At 36.3% G+C, this 23582-nt stretch overlaps 1 protein-coding gene across 1 annotated transcript; it reads left to right on the top strand.

Annotated features, from left to right (window-relative positions):
* The first annotated feature begins 305 nt into the window (after positions 1-305).
* Positions 306-22084, top strand: LOC149776035 (uncharacterized). The gene is made up of 5 exons (XM_089941973.1): positions 306-462; positions 6040-6230; positions 10489-10634; positions 17001-17911; positions 19283-22084. The coding sequence occupies exons 1-5, from the start codon at positions 376-378 to the stop codon at positions 19337-19339; spliced, it is 1392 nt and encodes a 463-aa protein (XP_089798099.1). The 5' UTR covers positions 306-375; the 3' UTR covers positions 19340-22084.
* The last annotated feature ends 1498 nt before the right edge of the window (positions 22085-23582 follow it).

The raw sequence follows: 23582 nt of genomic DNA, 5'->3' as shown, positions 1-23582 counted from the left end.
AGAAATAGATTGAAAATGTTAGTAACAACGTACTGGGTCCTTTCGCAGACGGTTATTACTTTTCGCGAAACGGGACACGTTTCGCGAAAACGACATACCTTGAACTCTTGATCATAAAAATGTATCCTAAATGCTACGTAAAATGAGTCACTTTGTAAAATAATTTAATTTGTGAAATAGAAATATTGATTGAAACTGTTAGTAAAAACATCTTCGGTCCTTTTAGCGATAAAGATCTACTCGCAGCCGCCGTCTTTCCAAATAATGGTAAACGGCAGCCTTGCCAATAGACACTTCCGTTTCAATATGGCAGCCTACATGGACTCGTTGATGGCAAAGATGGAAACGTCCTTTAAGTGAATAAGGACTACTAATATGTCTGTTCCAGCTCACCATAGTCGCCAGGAAGAATGTTTGACTCGTCCTCCATATCGCCAGGGACGAAAAACAACGGCTGTCAAGGTATAACCGGGAAATTTTACACTTTAAATAGAAAAGATTCATTTGCCAGTTATAATTGCTATGAAATGGGTAAATTTTTATGAGAACACACACACACACACATGCACACACCCCATCATCATCATTCATGCACTTGTTTCTCTCAGTAATAATGGGGTATCTAATGATAATATTAACATCCTTACTCGCATTTAACACTGGGAATAGGAGAGTCTCATTAGTTCCATCACCATTTTAGTGAATGAAACAAGTGCTTGTGATATATAGTCAAAATTTATTTCTTGCCATACTTAAAATTCAGGCACATGTATGTGTATGTACCATGACGTCCTATTACCATGTCATGCCGATAGTAGAAGTCATGTGCACGGCAGTCAGGGTTTTCTGCACAAGTTAGGTTTCCATCACAAATATTGATGCAAAATGCATACCGAATTTGACTGATTAACCGTTCAAAATAATAGTAAGTTTGGACACACGGGACACTATCCCTATGTTTTCATGACTCGCGATATGTTTGCCTATTCTGCACATGGCTTTGTATCGATGTAATGTTTATATATCAGTCAATGGAAATGAAATGCATTACTTTGGACTCATTCTGTCAGAAATTCAGTTGAGGAACTAAGTCAGGTTTATAGCTGGCTTTACAGAATTCAACATAACAATGCCACTAAATGACATCAGATATTAAGCAAATTAAACTGATTTTGTAAAAACTTAGTAAAAGTTCAACATTTTATACAAAATATAAGTTACTCTGTTAAAGAGAAACAATAGTGAATAGGATGTAGTGTTTACAATGTCATGTCTATGATGAAAAATATTACTAAAGAATATAAAAACAGTCTGTAAACATGGTAATTTCTTGACAATCCATTCAAACAGCAAGTTGACAGGATGGTAGCAGAGGATAAAGTAGGTGTGGGATAAATTCTTGCAAAATTACAGACTTGGATTAAGATGCAGTATTGTTCTAAGGTAAACATTTATATCTTATTAATAATGTGTTCATTTGTATAATTCAAAAAGATAAATATTAAATAGATTTTTCTGGGTTACAAGTTCAAGAAGATCATGATCACGGTCTTCATGTTGACATTTAGAAATCACATTTTTATATGCATTTAGAATAAAAATGTGGGATATTTTTGTACACTTTATGAATATTACTTACCTAAATTTAAAGACGAACATTCTTTCTTGATACAGATTGTATTTTCGACCAAACAACAACACATGATCCAATGTTTACAGAATGACGTATCATTACGCACAATAGGCATTGGTATGTGTTCAACACTGATTATTGCAGTAATGGGTGTATTGCTTTAGAATTTGATTCATACATGCTTTTGATTGACTGCCGGGCAAGATAAGGCAGAACTTGTGATCTTGAAAGGTTATGGAATAGGTCTTTTCTCAACCAAAATAAGGGAGCTTCAAGGCCTGTTAAGGAATTTTGGAGATTATATAAACTAGACTTTGCATGATTACAGACTGTTATTGAAGATCTCTGTTTGCTCATTACTTCATCTCTGTTCATCTCTCAATTGGTTTTGATGGAACAATGACTCCAACCACAACACAGCAACCATGACTATGACCCAGACAATAATTGATTGGGTCTGGCTTAACATGATCTAGTCAGCAACATGGCATGGTTGAGAACAGGAGCAACACATTTAGAGATCAGGAGCACAACCTAGATGGCAAGTGGATGTCAAGTTGAAGTCAGAGATATGACAAATCAAGCTGGGGCAGAGATCTGTCAGATTCTGGAGCTCCAGATGGACAGATTCAGCAGGGTTTCACTCCAAGATAAATACATATACCAAAAGAAAGTGAGACTTGGGTTAGTGTTGTTTGTTCTACTGACTATACCCAACAGACTTTAGATCGAGGCCTACAAGTACATTATGTGATGGTAGATTAGGGTCTGTGTTGTTTCTTTTACTGACTATACCCAACAGACTCGAGATCAAGGCCTACAAGTGCATTATGTGATGGTAGATCAGGGTCTGTGTTCTACTGAATATACCCAACAGACTTTTGATTGAGGCCTACAAGTGCTTTATGTGATGGTAGATCAGGGTCTGTGTTCTATTGATTATACCCAACAGACTTGAGATCAAAGTCTACAAGTGCATTATGTGATGGTAGATCAGGATCTGTGTTCTACTGACTATACCCAACAGACTTGAGATCAAGGCCTACAAGTGCATTACGTGATGGTAGATCAGGTCTGTATTGTTTGTTCTACCGACTATACCCAACAAACTTTAGATCAAGGCCTACAAGTACATTATGTGATGGTAGATCAGGGTCTGTGTTCTATTGATTATACCCAACAGACTTGAGATCAAAGCCTACAAGTGCATTATGTAATGGTAGATCAGGATCTGTTCTATTGACTATACCCAACAGACTTTAGATCAAGGCCTACAAGTGCATTATGTGATGGTCGATCAGGGTCTGTGTTCTACTGACTATACCCAACAAACTTTAGATCAAGGCCTACAAGTACATTATGTGATGGTAGATTAGGGTCTGTGTGGTTTCTTCTACTGACTATACCCACCAAACTTTAGATCGAGGTCTGCAGGTGCATCATGTGATGGTAGATTAGGGTCTGTATTGTTTGTTCTACTGTCTATACCCATCAGATTTTAGATCGAGGCCCACAAGTACATTATGCGATGGTAGATCAGGGTCTTTGTTCTATTGACTATACCCAACAGACTTGAGATCAAGGCCTACAAGTGCATTATGTGATGATAGATCAGTGTCTGTATTGTTTGTTCTACTGTCTATACCCAACAGATTTTAGATCGAGGCCTACAAGTACATTATGTGATGGTAGATCAGGGTCTGTGTTCTATTGATGATACTCAACAGACTTGAGATCAACGGCTACAAGTACATTATGTGATGGTAAATAAGGGTCTGTATTGTTTGTTCTATTGACTATACCCAACAGACTTTAGATCGAGGCCTACAAGTGCATTATGTGATGGTAGATCAGGGTCTGTGTTCTATTGACTATACCCAACAGACTTGAGATCAAGGCCTACAAGTGCATTATGTGATGGTAGATCAGGTCTGTATTGTTTGTTTTACTGACTATACCCAACAAACTTTAGATAGAGGCCTACAGGTACATTATGTGATGGTAGCTCAGGGCCTGTGTTCTACTGATTATACCCAACAGACTTGAGATCAAGGCCTACAAGTACATTATGTGATGGTAGATCAGGGTCCGTATTGTTTGTTCTACTGACTATACCCAACAAACTTTAGATCGAGGCCTACAAGTGCATTATGTGATGGTCGATCAGGGTCTGTGTTCTATTGACTATACCCAGCAGACTTTAGATCTTGGCCTACAAGTGCAATATGTGATGGTAGGTCAGGGTCTGTGTTCTATTGATATACCCAACAGACTTGAGATTAAGGCCTACAAGTGCATTATGTGATGGTAGACCAGGGTCTGTATTGTTTGTTCTACTGACTATACCCAACAAACTTTACATGGAGGCCTACAAGTACATTATGTGATGCTAGATCAGGGTCTGTGTTCTATTGATTATACCCAACAGACTTGAGATCAAAGCCTACAAGTGCATTATGTGATGGTAGATCAGGATCTGTGTCCTATTGACTATACCTAACAGACTTGAGATCAAGGTCTACAAGTGCATTATGTGATGATCGATCAGGGTCTGTGTTCTACTGACTATACCCAACAGACTTTAGATTGAGGCCTACAAGTGCTTTATGTGATGGTAGATCAGGGTCTGTGTTCTACTGACTATACCCAACAAACTTTAGATCAAGGCCTACAAGTACATTATGTGATGGTAGATTAGGGTCTGTGTGGTTTCTTCTACTGACTATACCCAACAAACTTTAGATCAAGGTCTGCAGGTACATCATGTGATGGTAGATTAGGGTCTGTAATGTTTGTTCTACTGTCTATACCCATCAGATTTTAGATCGAGGCCTACAAATACATTATGTGATGGTAGGTCAGGGTCTTTGTTCTATTGACTATACCCAACAGACTTGAGATCAAGGCCTACAAGTGCATTATGTGATGATAGATCAGGGTCTGTATTGTTTGTTCTACTGACTATACCCAACAAACTTTAGATCGAGGCCTACAAGTGCATTATGTGATGGTAGATCAGGGTCTGTGTTCTATTGATATACCCAACAGACTTGAGATCAAGGCCTATAAGTGCATTATGTGATGGTAGACCAGGGTCTGTATTGTTTGTTCTACTCACTATATGCAACAGACTTTAGATCGAGGCCTACAAGTGCATTATGTGATGGTCGATCAGGGTCTGTGTTCTATTGATATACCCAACAAACTTCAGATGGAGGCCTACAAGTACATTATGTGATGGTAGATCAGGGTCTGTATTGTTTGTTCTACTGACTATACCCAACAGACTTTAGATCGAGGCCTACAAGTGCATTATGTGATGGTCGATCAGGGTCTGTGTTCTATTGACTATACCCAACAGACTTTACATCAAGGCCTACAAGTGCAATACGTGATGGTAGATTAGGGTCTGTGTTCTATTGATATACCCAACAGACTTGAGATTAAGGCCTACAAGTGCAATATGTGATGGTAGACCAGGGTCTGTATTGTTTGTTCTACTGACTATACCCAACAAACTTTAGATGGAGGTCTACAAGTACATTATGTGATGGTAGATCAGGGTCTGTGTTCTATTGATTATACCCAACAGATTTGAGATCAAGGCCTACAAGTACATTATGTAATGGTAGATCAGGGTCTGTATTGTTTGTTCTACCGACTATACCCAACAAACTTTAGATCAAGGCATACAAGTACATTATGTGATGGTCGATCTTGGTCTGTGTTCTACTGACTATACCTAACAGACTTGAGATTGAGGCCTACAAGTGCATTATGTGATGGTAGATCAGGGTCTGTGTTCTATTGACTATACCCAACAAACTTTAGATCGAGGCCTACAAGTGCATTATGTGATGGTAGATCAGGGTCTGTGTTGTTTGTTCTATTGACTATACCCAACAAACTTTAGATCAAGACCTACAAGTGCATTATGTTATGGTAGATCAGGGTCTGTGTTTTATTGACTATACCCAACAGACTTTAGATCGAGGCCTACAAGTGCATTATGTGATGGTAGATCAGGGTCTGTGTTGTTTGTTCTATTGACTATACCCAACAAACTTTAGATCAAGACCTACAAGTGCATTATGTTATGGTAGATCAGGGTCTGTGTTTTATTGACTATACCCAACAGACTTTAGATCGAGGCCTACAAGTGCATTATGTGATGGTAGATCAGGGTCTGTGTTCTATTGACTATACCCAACAAACTTTAGATGGAGACCTACAAGTGCATTATGTGATGGTAGATCAGGGTCTGTGTTCTATTGACTATACCCAACAGACTTTAGATCGAGGCCTACAAGTACATTATGTGATGGTAGCACATGGTATGTGCAGATTGCAGTTGAACTTGACTTATAAGTGAGTATATAAAGTTATTAACTTTTTTTTTTTTACAGGTGTATACAGTAGCACAGGAGTCAAAGTGGTTGTTGATACAGGGTGTCCCAAATGTTGGTGTACAACAAGAGTTAGCCAAACTTTTTGCCCAATATGGAGACATTGACCAGTGCAGACTTTTGGCTGATTATCCAGCTGATGACTTCTGTGAAACTTATCTTATCAAGTTCAAAAAGGTCCAGTCAGCAAGGTTGGCAACAATATTCGACCCTCTCATAAGCACCCCTACTTGTATGTTCCAAATGATTTAACAATATTAGACCCTCTCATAAGTACCCCTACATGTATGTTCCAAATGATTTAACAATATTAGACCCTCTCATAAACACCCCTACATGAATATTCCGAATGATTTAACAATATTAGACCCACTCATAAACACCCTTACTTATATATTCAGAATGATTTAACAATATTAGACGTCATTTTCAGTCAAATGCTGACAGTATCTTGGAACAACTCTAGGCATACAATTGAGAGAATGGAAATTGTTGCTTCATTGTGTGAAAAAGGTGCACATAAAATAATAGATTCTTGTGAGAATCACTTTAAAATCACATGTTTATTTTCTGCCTCTTTCTTAGGTGTGTTGATTATACTGTTCTAACATCCTGTTGCTGCAAGTCATATAAGGTCAGATCCAGGCTTCACACTCATTTGTAACCCTATGTATTATGATAAAATTAGTGTAAGAAACTGATGTCCGCATATTCTCCCTGTTTGGGAGAGTTGTAATTTATCCATTAAAGTAGTTAGACCAAACCTTAATTTTGTGTTAATCAGCAACACATAATATTGGGGGGTGTCAATTTAAGTACCATCGATGAATTTTAGATTGAACCTTTGTTGTTTTTTTTTTGTTAATCAGCAAAACATAACATTGGGGTGTGTCAATTTACGTACTGGCAATGATTTTTGTGTGTCAAATCGGAAAAGTCTGCATATTTGATGCATGACTCGTGGGTAGATAAAACACTGCCCTCTCATAAGCAACCCTACTTCTATATTCAGAATGATTTAGCAATATTAAACCCACTCATAAGTACCCCTACTTGTAAATTTAAAATGATTTAGCAATGTTAGACCAACACCTAAGCACCTGTACTTGTATATTCAGAGTGATTAAACAATATTAGACCCTCTCATAAGCACCTGTACTTGTATATTCAAAATGGTTTAGCAATATTAGACCCACTCATAAGCACCCCTACTTGTATATTCAAAATGATTTAACAATATCCTCCATTTAAGTGTACAAATAATACAAGAGATAATTATGGATTGAATGCCTGAAAAAGTTTTAAAATAACTCAATGAACAGAGAAGTATACTTATACCCAAACTAGCAAAGAATCAGTCAACGAAAATAACAAGATTTAAAAATAAGATGGAAAGAAAAGTAATAAAACAAGAAAGAAAAAAAAAGGAAAATGTTTCAACTGGTAGCTGAGAATTGTTATAAATTCCATCATTGGGAAACCCAATATTTATAATATGCATTCAACTGCCAAGATCATAGACCCAAGTTTTCCACTGCATAATGCAGTAGCAGATCAAAGTCTGCACTGTTTGCTGTTCCTATATTTCCAAGGAAATATTGTAAAAATCCTCGTTTTGTAAATCTGTTATGATAGAAGATATCAAAATCTATGCTTTACTTACAGGAAACTTTGTGATCAATAAGTACTTTACGCAAGGACAGATCAGTGTTTACACTGTTTTCCTTACTTACAATTCCAAGGAAACATTGTCAAGGCAGGTCTTTCAGTACATTATGTTAGGACAGATCAGTGTTTACACTGTTTTCCTTACTTACAATTCCAAGGAAACATTATCAAGGCAGGTCTTTCAGTATGTTATGTTAGGACAGATCAATGTTTACACTGTTTTCCTTACAATTTCAAGGAAACATTGTCAAGGCAGGTCTTTCAGTACATTATGTTAGGACAGATCAGTGTTTATACTGTTTTCCTTACTTACAATTCCAAGGAAACTTTGTCAAGGCAGGTCTTTCAGTACATTATGTTAGGACAGATCAGTGTTTACACTGTTTTCCTTACTTACAATTCCAAGGAAACATTGTCATGGCAGGTCTTTCAGTACATTATGCAAGGACAGATCAGTGTTTACACTGTTTTCCTTACCTACAGTTCCAAGGAAACATTGTCATGGCAGGTCTTTCAGTACATTATGTTAGGATAGATCAGTGTTTATACTGTTTTCCTTACTTACAATTCCAAGGAAACATTGTCATGGCAGGTCTTTCAGTACATTATGTTAGGACAGATCAGTGTTTATACTGTTTTCCTTACTTACAATTCCAAGGAAACGTTGTCAAGGCAGGTCTTTCAGTACATTATGTTAGGACAGATCAGTGTTTACACTGTTTTCCTTACTTACAATTCCAAGGAAACATTGTCATGGCAGGTCTTTCAGTACATTATGCAAGGACAGATCAGTGTTTACACTGTTTTCCTTACCTACAGTTCCAAGGAAACATTGTCATGGCAGGTCTTTCAGTACATTATGCAAGGACAGATCAGTGTTTACACTGTTTTCCTTACCTACAATTCCAAGGAAACATTGTCATGGCAGGTCTTTCAGTACATTATGTTAGGACAGATCATGCATGGGGACCTGAAAATGTACTTTTGATAGAAATGACATTGACCAGTGTGTGTTTTGGAAATTACGCTATAGGTCTGTTGGTAGGAATGTCATTGACCAGTGTACTGCATTATACAATTTGATTAGGAAATATACTATTGGTCTGTTGGTAGGAATGACATAGACCAGTTTACTGTATTATGCATGTTGATCTAGAAATAAACTATAGGTCTAGTGGTAGGAATGTCATTGACCAGTGTACTGTTTTATATACATGGGGACTTGGAAATATACTGTTGGTAGGAATGTCTTTTACCAGATGCAAAAGAAAGATAACTCTGCATATCAGTCATGTTCTTCCACTCAATCCAAACCTAGCACTCAACAAATAGGATGTTATTGTCTGGAACTGATGTTTGAATTTATCCAAGAATTTCATTTGCCCACAACTTAACTTTTGCCAGGGCCAGAAAGCAAAAGATTTAAGTAAAAGATGGCTATATAAAGTTGGAAAATATTTCTATATTTGGAGATAATCAGACTGACATTTCTGCCAGCATATTTTGCAGGTCAGTACATGTCTGAGGAAATGCACAGAGTATATATGAGAGTGCAAACATCAAGCACAAAAAATTCCACAGAAGTGTGTCACAGGGCAAGGCAACTCTTATTGCCATGGCATCAAACTTTGTATGTACTGATTGGTCAGATTGTTGATAAACTAAAAAAAACGTAATAAGTGTAATCGCCCTAATTGATCAGGCAAGAATGTTTGATGATTCATATAGTAATAGTACTGAAAAGATCTTGTAATAATCCATTTGATCACATTGACAATCTTTAAGAAAAGGTGCAAACTATCTGATTTGTGTTTTCCTTCATACATGCCTATAGAACATTTTGTCATGGCCCCAATAAATATTATTTGGTGGCAAGATGAAATTTGGTCATCACTATAATATCATATTAGCAATTATCCAGTATTTTAAATGCCTTGTTTGTTTGGGATGAAAATCTTCTTGGTACAGTTCCAAACTGCAAAGGATAGAGACCCTGATCTGCCATCCTGTAATGTGCCAGCAAATCTTAGACTTTGTCATTTATTTTGTTATCTACTCAAGAAAATATGAGAGACCTTGATCTGCTAATGCTTTATGTAATGGTAGATCCAGGTCTGTACTCTTTGCTGTTGGTTTGTGTTACACATGGATAAATAATATAGGTTACATCCACTAGGTAGAATTGTCAGCTTGATGTAAAGCTATCATCCAAAGAAGTTAGTGTAACGCATGGGTAAATGTCGTATGTTACTTCCACGAGCTAGGCATTGTCAACTTGATGTAAGACTATCATCCAAAGAAGTTGTTTGAGTAACACATGGGTAAATACCGTATGTTACATAAACTAGCTTATAATTTCAACTTGATGTAAAGCTATTGTTGCCAAATGTTGAGTGTGTTACATCCCCTAGTTAGACACTGTTACCTGGATGTAAAGTTATGATCCGCCAAAGTTAGGCATGTTACAAATGGATAAATACAGTAGTCTACGTCCAGTTGTTGGACTTCACAGCTGGATGTAAAGCTGTCATCCACACATATTGGGTATGTGTTACAAATGGATAAATACAGTAGTCTACATCCAGTTGTTGGACTTCACAGCTGGATGTAAAGCTGTCATCCACACATATTGGGTATGTGTTACACATGGATAAATACGGTAGTCTACATCCAGTTGTTGGACTTCACAGCTAGATGTAAAGCTGTCATCCACACATATTGGGATGTGTTACATATGGATAAATAGTACTGGTTTGCTGGATAGTCTCTTGTATTTTTCAGATATGCCAAGAAAAAACTTGATGACTGGTCATTTTATGGTGGAGTCCTGCATGTGTGCTATGCTCCAGAGTATGAGAGTGTTCAGGAAACCAGAGAAAAGCTTCAGGACAGAAGGAAAGTCATTGCTGCCAAAACGAGGCAGTATGGTAAAGTCTAGACTTTTTATGACATCACATTTTGTCTAATTAGGGTTAATGGATACAAGACACATAAATGTATTGTGTGACATTGTATGTTAAAAGATTGAGTCACTGACCTTATCACTTGTGGAGGTGGTAGTTGTTTTGGGGCTTAATGCCATCATTCAGCACAGGATAAGCTGTACATGAGAGCTGGTACATCTGGTGGAGGATGAACTACCAACCCACAGGAAGCTATTGTCAAGCATTTTCACATACCCACACTGGCTAAGCCCAAGACTCAGACCCACATGGACAGAGGTGAGATGGCAGTTATCAGCAAAGGCAAACACATTAGATCACTCTGTCACCTGATATCCCATTATGAATTGTATGACAGTGTGTCCTAACAGAGGGGAGACAAAAACCTGTATCAATTGTATGACAGTGTGTCCTAACAGAGGGGAGACAAAAACCTGTATCAATTGTATGATATTGTTTGTTAGTAGCAAGCAAGACTCTAACCTGTATCACTGGTATCATATTGTGTGCTGATAAACACAAAACTGTATTGCTTGTTTTGAATTGAGAATTTTTTTAGCATATTTGTTCCCTTAGCCACAATAAGAACATGCTTGATTTGGGGGTCAGTAGTTGCAAGGTCAAATTTGCTGTTGCTAAGTATAGATTTTTGACTGCATTTAATTTCTATAAATAGCATAAGTCCAGAATAATATAATTCTGTACCTAGAGAAAGTATTATTGATATGGAGGATGAGAAGTTATAAAGTCAAGGTCACTGTCACAAAAAATAGATTTGGTTATTACATATAATTTCTTGACAATGACTCTGGCACTAGACAAAACATTTGTCTAAAATTCCAGTTGATTTGATGTGTATACCTTCAGAGTAATGGTTGATGTTATGGAAGAATTAAATTTGACCTTTGACCTTTGCATTCTGGAGCACACCTTAAGGTTTTCATCAGCTGATTTCAGTCAAATTTGGTTCAGGTACAGTCAAACCTGTCAATAGCAGCCACTGATGGGAAAATGAAAAACTGGCCTTTGTAGATGGGTGATCTTTATACACGGGTCCGCATGTCATTTTTTAACAAAACTATGTATGCACTGAATAGCATTATTCTTTTTGTTGTTGTTATTATTAAAATTATTATTAATATTAATATTATTATTACATTATCGGGATTGTTTTATGGACACTATTCAACAAAATCATAAAATATGCGTGTTTGATCTTCTCTTCAGAATTGAGTATCTTCCTCACTTTAATCAAGTGAATAAATTAAATCGTCACAGAGTTAAAAAAGATATACGTTCTTAGTTTGTTTTGTGTGCTATGACAAAACACTTGTTGCAATACTCATTGACATATTATATATGACTGTAAAACAAGGAATTGGAAAATGGTTATGCTTTAAGAAAATCTATATAGATTAACCATTTGTTTAACTCACCAAAATAAAAAGACTGCTTATGTGAGAGACCTGTGATTAATAGGGAATCAAATTTATGACAGCTATCAGCAGTCAAATAAATGAAGATGTCAGACTATGCTTATCACACTGGCATGATAAGTGACTTCTGTTTCTAATGCAGTAATACAACTACTTTTCCCACCATACATACTATCATGTCTGTGCCTGTCTTTTTGTGTTTGTTGATCTAGGAGTACTGTTGGAACCAAGTTGATAAAAATATTTTTATCTTAAATATGTTACTGAACCATAATACCTTATTAGAACTACTATGTCACAAATCCAACCATCCCAGGTTAAAATCTTTTAGCTAAAAAGCTTCCAGTTATAAGATCACCTAGGTGGCAGTTGGGCAGAGTGATCTCCTCTTAGTACAGTGATTGGCTCCAAATCCCAAAAAGCTTACAGTTATCAGCCCACCTAGGTGGCAATTGGGCAGAGTGATCTCCCCTTAGTACAGTAATTGGCTCCAAATCCCAAAAAGCTTACAGTTATCAGCCCACCTAGGTGGCAATTGGGCAGAGTGATCTTCCCTTAGTACAGTGATTGGCTCCAAATCCCAAAAAGCTTCCAGTTATCAGCCCACCTAGGTGGCAGTTGGGTAGAGTGATCTGCCTTTGATACAGTGATTGGTGCCAAACCCCAAGAATATCTCAATTACTACTTCCATTTGTGCTAAGAAACATGCTGTCACCACGAGAGACCTTGCAAAGCCAGACTCAACTTTTGGATGATATACCATTACAAGCTGGAGGAGTCTTTCCGCTTCTAAGGAAAATATACTCCATCTATATTTCCAGCTTTTCTCTCTTCCTATGCTGACAGAGTTCTGCCTTTAAAACTTTCTTACACTTTGTCACCTTTTGATATTTAATAGCACTTGTATGGGTGGTATGTGACTCCTCCATAACTTTGGGCTATAATTATTTTCTTATATGAGTACCTATAGAAAATGTGTTATATATGTATCATTCCATTGGCTGGTTACATACAGTTGAGTTTCCCTGACCAGGATCCTGGTGCCAACAAGAACATCCTAAACCTCATATCTTTTCTAAATTTGGTTGACTTGGTCTGACAGTATTTTTAACTTTTCAACCACATTCACAAACAATATAGAAAAAGCAAACCTGAGCTTTCAGCCTTACCCTAGGGACTTCATCAGCAGACTGATCTGATCTCTACTGACTGTTAACATAGCTTGGTGGAATGGTGAGCGATGTTAACAGATTGTCCCACATATGTGGTAGGTTGTAATGGTCCCTGTCCATATTCAGCATCAGTTTGCACACACAGATGTCAATTGATTCCTTAATCCCCTACTCAAGCCAGGCATGCTGTCAGTATAGGATTTTTACTGAGCTCCAAATTACAGTATAACTAGGGCAGACATTTTGGATGTGCCGTGATACCTCAGACAAGCATGAACTTGGTCTTCTATGTTCATAAATCTCACTTTCAATGTCCTTTTCATTTCCCCAATATAGACATGACGGCACTGACTTTCATCCTGTCCTTCACACCTAATGTGATAGGTAAGTCTGCAGATACATCTCTCATCAGACTTGTCCTTAGGACCCTAAGACAGATGTTAGTTCACCTTAAGGATAAGTCTGATAAAAAAGATTTGTGGACCTATGTAGGCATTTTGCAGAATTCATGGCTATTATGCAGGTCATCCAGTTGCAACAAATGACTGTACACAATTAAGTAACTGAGGATATGATATCGTATTGGTGTTTTGCATTCTGTGGAATTCATGTTCTTTTAACAGTCACAACATCTTTAGACTGTTGACAGCTAAAATAGTCAAGATTTTTATAAAACTCAGATTAGTTTATTGCTGGTAAGAGATTAACTAAACTTTTACAACTGACAAACTAAAAGAGGTAATAGTTTGGACACACTAGCATAGGCAAGGTATAATTGGTTCGACAGTCTGCAGAGCTTCACTGAAAAAAATTGTACATAGTAAAAAGAACTGCTTCAGAAATATATGATATGGCAGAAAGAGTTTATAAGTACACCACTCCCTCGATAACTCACGCACATCGGGGTCCAGAAACATCGACCGCACTATAAGTGAGGCGCGAGTTATCGAGAAACCTATAAAATAAGCCCAAAACCAATAAAGTGATTGACGACATAACGGAAAAATAAAGGGGGGTGGGTGGGCAGATTATACTGTTGAATACTCACTTTATAATCGTTCTGAGATTAACTGTTAATAAATATCTCTTCATAACGGTGTACTTTATTATTTTCTCATAGGACAACATTAATTTCAGGATAAATTACAGTATATTGAGGCAATCATCGAAAACATTATTCCATGTGGTTTCCGTTCGCTTAACATGTGTACCACTTCACACATTGTGTACTACGTCACTAATTTTTATGTTGAATTGGATACATTCTAGTTTTATTGTTTGATCCAAATTAGATGGTTTTTTTTATATACAAAAGATCGACTCTGTTCGAGAAACAGTGTCGATCGAACGATAGATAGATAGATAGATTTGAATGCGATAGAAGTAAAATGGAAAACAAAAAAAACAAGGGTTAATCAGTACTAACATATTTAATTGGTCTACAAATTTAAAACAACGTAAATTAGAACAAGTTAATACTTGCCGTTTGTGCCACGCTTGACAAATATCAATTCACTTTTTGAAAAAAATCAGTTAATTTTTTTTTGTGTGTTACTCATTGGTTTCTCTGCCACCGAGCAAAATCCCTCAGATTTCTCAACTGCATGAGCTTTACGTAGTCAACATTTTGGGTCTCCAGCCACCTTATGGCAATATCAAAATATTTGATTGCTTCCTGTGCAGAGGGGTGGGGGTGCAACATCTGCGTCTGCGTCACTTTCAACACTTGTGTTACTCCAGTTAGAATCGTCTTCTGCTGCAAATTTTTTCGCTATAGAAATAATTATAGTTTCATCTGACATGTATTCGGCTGTGGGGCAATCATTGTCAGCACAAATCCACTCCTCCATATCATCAAGAGAAACGCTCATCTCAGGACCATGAGTCTGTACGAATTTCTCCCAAACAGCCTTGGCATTAATGACATCAGTTTCGCTGAAACATTCGAAGTCACTATCATCGTCGTTGTCTCTTTTACTGTTTTGCTTTACGTCAAAGGCAGCTCCAAGACCCTTAATCCAGCACCCGAGGTCTCTTGTAATCGATTTTTTTTTAATGCAACAAACACTTCCCCAAGTTGTTGATCAAAACAAAGCTGGCATGTACATGTAATTAGGTTCTCACAGAAGTACTCACGGGTTTCGATGTGACGGTCGATTGACTCTTTTCATGTTTTCAATGAACAGAATATGTTGTGATTATAATGTTTACACTGAAATGGAATTAAAGGATTAGAACGTGACTTTCACACAGGAAGACATTTAATTGGTGTTTATTTCATTCTCTGTTGCCACCTGTTAGCATTTACCAGAAGTTTTCATTGATTGCTATTTCACCAGACTGTTTATTTACAGTATAATGACAACTATTTATCATAAAAACTTACATAATATATGATATCTTTAAACAGAGGTCTCGCTAGGATTTTAAAACTGGGTCTTTCTGCCTCTGAATTCAATCACTAAATATCAGTACATTTTATCACTCGGCCGCCAGTCAAAGCCTTTGAACTAGCTGCCTAGCTGTTTCCATCATGTTCTTTTTTTTTTTTTTTAATGTACTCTTATAAAATGGCAACAGTACATCAAAGAGTCTTTCAGTCACTGAATTCTGTCAGTGTAAATATCAGCACAGTTAACTGATCAACACATTTTCCCACAAAGCAGGTGGCTGAAACAGGACCGGCAAATCTTTGAATTTTCCCGCGCACCTATTACATGCGTACGGAGGACTCCCGCCTCAGTGCTTTTCTGCGTCCCAGATCAAAAATTGGCATCCAAATGCACATAATTAAGCATTTTCGAGATCTCTGAAATTAATTCTTCTTTAGAACCTGCAAATTTCAAAATATGGCATTAATCACCATTTTCGATGATAAAACGAGCAATGTATCAAGGTTTAATTTATCAATTCTTATCGTAATTTTTTCATGTTCAGCATATTTTAAAGATATTTTAAATACATTTTCTCTGGAAAAAATCGGGAGCCAAGACAGACACCGCATTATAAGTGGGATCGCGAGTTATCCGGGCGCGAGTTATCGAGAGAGCGGTGTATTATGTTATGCATGTAACAGTTTTTAAGATCACATTTTAAGGCTGTTATTAGGCAACATGGATACTACAGTGGTAAAGAGATAAAAATTAGCAGTAACTGTGATGCAGTTACAGTGGTCTCGCCTTTGTGAAGCTTTTAAGAGAAGCCAGCTAGCCATATTAGAATCTGTAATAGTATTTCATGGCACCTCAGCACAATAGTGGCTATATGGTGCCATGGCCATTGGGACGTCTTCACTATGCAGTTAACTCCTACCATTTATTCTCTCACAAGAGAGGTCACCTTTATAATGAGATCACCTTTTTGTTCCAGAAGGTGATATAACTGCATTGCTGAGTGGATTACTGTCTTGCATGCTGGATAACCAACTTGTTGATTTTTTAATTACCTTGTCTTTGCTTTCACTGTGTAGATGTGTAGAGATCTTAATAAGAAAGATCCACCATAATGGAAAAGAAGTTAACTGCAGCTGGTCAAAGGTTACTCCATAATCTAGGCTATGGTGTTTCTGACTTTTTTCAGTATTTCCAGCATACAAGAGGTATTTAGGTAGCTGTTAATCTTACAATCACTGTTTCTATTTTTTTCTCTGTGTGTATTAAGTTTAATAGCTTGTAATTTTTTTTTACAATATTTCTTACCTTTTGAATGCATTTGTTCACATGTCATAAATATTACTTTTGCAGCCAAAGATGGAACCTTCTCATCCACCCTAATACATACACAGCCCCATACTTTAGGGGTCAGCCATGGACAAGATAGTAGAGGTCCTGAACAGCTTCTTTTAAGGACTCATTCTGTCCCTAGTGTCTCCACTCATTCTATCCCAAGTGTCTCCATTCATTCTTACAACATTGAGAGTCAATCAAGTGATAAGAAAGATATTGTTTCCAACAGTAACTATGAAGTTGTGTGTAATAATGTGGATTCAGCAGGGTATCACCCAGAGCAGTGTCTGATATCTCATCAGAGAAAACAAAACGGTGAAGAGATTGAAAAAAGCAAGAATTTTATGACAGAGACTGATTTAGAAGAAGGAACCCAAATGTGGATACCCCTTCCTCCTAAATTGGATCCACATGTGAAAGTTAAAAAACATTCATGGAAAAATTATGAATTTGCTTGGGTACCAACTGCAAATGCACCATTTCCAAATGATTTTGATGCCAGACTGGCCCCCAGTTCCATCAGTGATACTTTTAATGGAATGGAAAAGGATAGTAAGGAAATCAGGCAAGAACAAGCAACAATTGAAAAGTCTGGCTTAACATGTGAGACAGAAAAAGTGTCTGGTACTAATGTAGAGAAAAAGGGCCAGGTTCTAATAAAAGATTACAAAAAACCAGGACTACCCCCAAGGTTTATACCAAGACAAATGGTCAGTAAGAAAACTGGCAAAGACAAAGAAACCTTGGTTCAGAAAAAAGAGGAAGATAACCTGACTCAGGAAATAAAGAAGAATGCTTTTATTCTTGGTGCTCCACAAGGACCAGTTGCTCCGGATCCCACAGAAATAGAGAGGGAAGAAAAGAAAGAGAAAGAACAAGAGAGATTAATGAATGAACTATCATCCAGCATAAGAAAAAGAGTTTCACAGGTATAGTATTTTATGTGTACACAGGTACAGTATTTTATGTGTACACAGGTACAGTATTTTATGTGTACACAGGTACAGTATTTTATGTGTACACAGGTACAGTATTTTATGTGTACACAGGTACAGTATTTTATGTGTACACAGGTATAGTATTTTATGTGTACACAGGTACAGTATTTTATGTGTACACAGGCATAGTATTATATGTGTACACAGGTACAATATTTTATGATTTTCTTATAAATTATCTTTATATATTTTCTTGTTTACAGTATGATATGGAATACAGACCCAGGGAAGGCACTTTTAAAAGTTAGGTACTCACCCATAAATGCAGTTTAAAATTTTCTTGTCATTTTGATATGAACTCTGTGAACTCAAAGTACCCTGGCTTATGTTTTATTTAAAAAAAGACTTCCCTGGGTACCATGTATGTTTAAAGGAACATCCTCAAGACCTTTTCTTGTATTCATATATTTCATGATAATGGAGAACATCCTTCAGTTTATTAAGACCTAGTTCACCAAGAAATAGGTATAGATGTGTGCATAAATTATGCAAGCTGAAAGAGACCAGGATATTTCTGCCATATGGATAGCTGCCCTGCCATATGGATAGCTGCCCTGCCATATGGATAGATGCCCTATTATATGGATAGATGCCCTGCCCATATGGATAGATGCCCTGCCATATGGATAGATGCCCTGCCATATGGATAGATGCCCTATTATAAGGATAGATGCCCTATTATATGGATAGATGCCCTGCCCATATGGATAGATGCCCTGCAGTGGCATTTTCTTGTCTACTATGATATAATAGTATAATATTCAATTCAAAATTTAAATTGTAGGTCATTCTGGTTAGTCTGTGCTACTTAAAGAAACAAATTCTGAAGGATTTTGTCTACAATGCCAAGATTGTCTTTTTCTTTCTGTTCATTTTCTAGGATGGAAAAATACAGCAGTAGCTTCTTTGACTTTTATCATATTGCAATTTTAATTAGTGTTGTTTGGTAAGATCCATGTTTTCTAAGGTCATATTTTTTTAACAGTATTCACCAGTCTACTTCAAGATGCAAAATCTTTGAGTTTGTTAACTCCTGAATTTTCCCTTTCTTTTGTCAAAATACTAGTCTTAGTTTTCTAGATGCTCATTTACATTTGTTTATTTAAATAAATTATTGTCATTCTGCTAACAAACAAGCCATTCTGTCATTTGATAAACCAATTTGTTTATGAACTATTTTTTAATAAATGTAATATTTATTATTCAGTTTATTCTGTTCAATGAATTCTTATATGGATGAATTACAGAACATTTAGATAGGTTTATTCGGCAAATTATTTTAATAGTGGATGTGTCTTTTAGTTTTCAGATGTCCATTTGCCAAAGAAGAAGATAGCAAAGTCATCAGCAGCAACATGATGTTTCACAGACAGTTCTTTGCTTGAGATACCGTATTAAGGAAGGCCATTGACTTTTATGTTTTGAACTGTCTATTGTGACCCAGAGGTGGATATTTCATGATGTCCTCTGCACCAAGTTTAGGAAATTTCAGATTAGTTGTGAGGATATAAAATATTGCAGCATTTTATATTCTGAGGAAACATTTCGGTGGCGATGTAGTCATTTGAGCCAGATCTTAATATCATAATCATAAAAAATTAAATCATGCTCATCATCCAGAACTATTTTATGATTAAGGCTGGAATCACAAACTCTAAGTGTTATCAGATTGTTTTCATTTGTACTTACATATCAGATTGTTTTCATTTGTACTTACATATCAGATTTCACTGACACTCTCCATATGATTTTAAACTTCAGTGTTATTAGTCTGACTGTTTTGTATGAACATACAATTTGAAATGGAACAAGTGGTAGACAGTAACCTTTTGTATGAACACACAATTTGAAATGGAACAAGTGGTAGACAGTAACCTTTTCTGTCTTTGGTCAGAATGGTTAATTGCCTCTTCTCACAATAGAACCTGAGTAATAAAATAAAAGACAGTGGTTATGCAGTGCTTGTAAGCGACTTTGATTATCTGTGATAGATGTAATCAAGAGCTTTTGTCTCTTTGCAGCCAGTGTATTCAAATGGTAGACAGTGTCTGTCTTTTATTACCAAAGGAAATTTGGGTACTTCAGTTATATACATGCCTTAAAAATGTTTGTTACTATGGTGAAACCTACATTATGTTATGGTTCTGAAATTTGTGGTCACACTTATTCAGAACATAATGAAAGTGTTCAAAGCTATTTCAGCAAACAATATGTATCACATGAATAATTATTTTGTCCATGGCAAACTACTATCATGTGTTACATGTTACTCGAGGTGTCTTAAATATTGTGGCATTTTGTTACATATGAATAGGCTCTGGTGGCCTAAGTGTTAGAGTGTCCACATCGGATCAACCATCACGATTTTGGTGTGAATTTCACAACTTTTCAGCGATTCAAGAATTCACACAGCATACAAAAAAAATCACGAATTCCCCAACATTCAATTATTTTAAATCTTTTTCCGTTAAGCACTAGTTGTGATATCGGCATTTGCCGAAATGGTCCGGTACTGATAGTCGCGATATTAGTGGAACTATAGCTGATTGGTACAGTTGCCCCGGTAGCAGGCATTTTAGCCTATTTTAATCTATATATATAAGAGTAGTTTTACAAATGCTTTTGGGAGAAACTGTGGCCTAACTGGAATTTTGTTCTGAGCATGCATCGCAAACCATGATTTGAATTACCATTTGGCACTGCATCTTGAAAATGTCTTCACCAACAAGGAAAAAGAAATGTATTGCACAAAAAGTGACGTTTAGTTTGGAATATACCAAAAATTGGCAGTGCATTCTGCCATCAAACACCAATCAATATACATCATGCTTTTTGCATGCAGTGTGCCACAAAGTTTAGCATTGGGCTTGGTGGCAGAGACGGTGTGAGGAAGCACATTGGTAGTAAAAAGCACATAGAGGTTGGGAAAATTAAGAATTCACTGCAGATTTCAGCTCTCGATGGAAGACCTGCAAGTTACCAATGCTGAAGCATTGTTTGTGAGTTTTCTTGTTGAACACAATCTACCTTTATCAGCTGGAGACATATGCTAAACATGTGTTCCGACAAATATTTCCGGACTTGAAGATCGCTTCACGAATTCATGTCAAAACTGACTAATTTTTATCCCTATTTTCACTAATTGCTAGCCTGAGGGTTAGCAGCTATGTTCATATTGGCAGCATGATGCCCTAGTGCTAGACTTCACTGTAAACTGCCACACTGCTGACATTGTGGCAATATGACTAAAATTGTTAGAGCTATGTTAAAAATAAAAAACTAAAAAAACTACAAACACGTATGGAAAGGAGCCAATTCCCAGCAGAATACTAAAAGATTCTTAAATTATCAGATAATGGACTGATTACATACTTGAGATATTTATTATTTACCTATGGTTTAGACTTTGTATGGATATCACAAGATGTTGGAAATGTTAACATATTTGTTACAGCATTCTCTCAAATAGTGAAAGATTGTACCAGTTAAAATGCATAATAAAATCAAGCTATCATCAATATATGGGTGTATTTAAATTATAAAACATTTTTGAAGCATCTCTCCATAGGATTACCTGTTTATGCCTGTTATGCTCTTTTAATATTAATGTGTCACAGACGTTTTACATTATTCAACTCATTTGACAAATTCAGTATGAAATTGTTACCCATTTGATATCCTCTATATATTGTATTATGGGCCAGTAGCCTAGATTACCAATGAAAACTCTTGATTATTGCTATACAATATGACAGTATGCCTGCTAACAGTTAAACATTATTATTGATCAAACTTAGGGTAAATTGCTTATAGACAATGTGTTAATAAACAGAAATAACAAATTTCAACTCGATTTTAGAATTTTCCTTCATCTAATTATCAAAATAGTAGAAAAATTTCAGACACAAAGGTCACTAGAAATGCTGGATAGAACAGTATGGCACACATTATAACTCAGCAAGAGTCCTTGATTTTATTTCTGTCAGTTGCAAAGATTTTTGAAGATATAGAAATAGTTGGATTCAAAGTTTAAGGTTTTAATTTTTATGCTGAAACATTTGTCAATTAAAGTTTGCTGAGTATAATAAAATTATTATTAAAATATTCTAATGTTTCAAGATATTTTAATTAATTGAGTTGTTTGTATTGTGCCATGACAGAAGCGTTGCTGTATTGTAAAATGTGGGACCCCAGGTGGCCGAGTGGTCTAAAGCACTTGCCTTTACCAATTGCTGACCTCTGACCTCTGTCAGGGTGGGTTTGAGTCTCATGCTTGACCAGTATGGGTATGTGAGAGAGTTTCCAGTTGCTTCCCATGGGTCAGTGGTTCTTACTAGGGTTTTCCTGGGTTTTTCCTATTCCAAGTTGTACAGGCTGCCATGCGTAGCCTATCTAGTGCAGAGAAATGGCATTAAACCCCAAAACATAAACAATAACTGTCAAATCTACATAGTAACTGTATATTGTTTTATTTTAAAAATTAGTAAAGGTCATATGCACATGGTTTTAAATGTCTCAGTGAAATGCAAAAATTAATAATTTTGAATATAATAATATGGCACACATCACTTACACATTATAAAATGACAGTGGTCTGTTATTTCAGTTTTTGAATATAATAATGTGGCACACATCACTTACACATTGTAAGATGACAATGGTCTGTTATTTCAGTTTATTTCAGATTTTAAGAATTTACAAAGATTTTCAAAAAGTGCAGAAAGTTGCTTTTGAAGCATTAGTTGTGTAACTTTTGTGTTGAAACATTTTAAAGTTTCTTGAGCCTAATAAAAATTACCATAAAATCTAAAGTTTTAAGACAAAGTTTTAAGTACTGTAATATTTTTGTTTTTATTGTGTCAGGCAGAAGTCAGGCCATGCTGTTAAATCTATATAGTAACTGTTTTTTACTATTACTTTTAAAATGAGTAGAGGTCATATGTTCCTATTTTTTATGTGCCCTTTACCCACAATACATTGACTTGTAATTTTTCTTACATTTACAGCATGCATTATATAAGTTCATGTCTGATTTTTAATTTTCTGTAACATTTCATAAATAAAGGTCAGCAGGCAGAAGCTGGAAACAATCTTCAAGTACTTGGGATCAATTATCACAGACGAGGGCTTGAAACCATGACTACTTTGCAGGATTGCCCTGACAACAGCAGCAATAACAAGGTTGAGACCAATAGGGAAAGACACCAATTTTGCTCTTGGTTCCAAAATAAAGCTGATGCACTAGACTGTCGTATCCATTTTTTTGTATGCTTGTGAAACTTTGACCTCACATCAGAGCTACAAACTGTTAGGCACTTTATGATGGAGTGTTTCGACCTGCAACCTATGTGCGATCAGTATTACAATGTACATAACATGATGGAACTTTTTGATACAATAAACGTCACTTGTATTATAGAATTCCTGAAAACAGGGAACATTTACTCTAAGCTGTAACTTTTACACCATCAACTTGAGCATTTTTATGTAATGTATTTCCCGTCCATTATCTTCAATGACTTTTCATCTGCCTTTATTAACATATACCATTTACATTCCCCGTAGATCGAGCAGACTTATTTATTACCGTTACCATCTTATC

This window comes from Sinohyriopsis cumingii, chromosome 18 (genome assembly GCF_028554795.1).
Source record: "Sinohyriopsis cumingii isolate HCF-2022 chromosome 18, ASM2855479v2, whole genome shotgun sequence".
In the NCBI taxonomy this organism is placed as follows: domain Eukaryota; kingdom Metazoa; phylum Mollusca; class Bivalvia; order Unionida; family Unionidae; genus Sinohyriopsis; species Sinohyriopsis cumingii.
Note: the sequence above shows the minus strand (reverse complement) of the source record. Positions and strands in the feature narration are given on the sequence as shown.

What these genes read in the sequence shown, in the direction of transcription:
- LOC149776035 (XM_089941973.1), top strand. Translation starts at nt 376, where the DNA reads ATGTCTGTTCCAGCTCACCATAGTCGCCAGGAAGAATGTTTGACTCGT. An exon ending in GAAAAACAACGGCTGTCAAG is followed by an intron (nt 463 to 6,039) that starts GTATAACCGGGA and finishes TTTTTTTTACAG; the next exon opens with GTGTATACAGTAGCACAGGA. An exon ending in AAAAAGGTCCAGTCAGCAAG is followed by an intron (nt 6,231 to 10,488) that starts GTTGGCAACAAT and finishes TGTATTTTTCAG; the next exon opens with ATATGCCAAGAAAAAACTTG.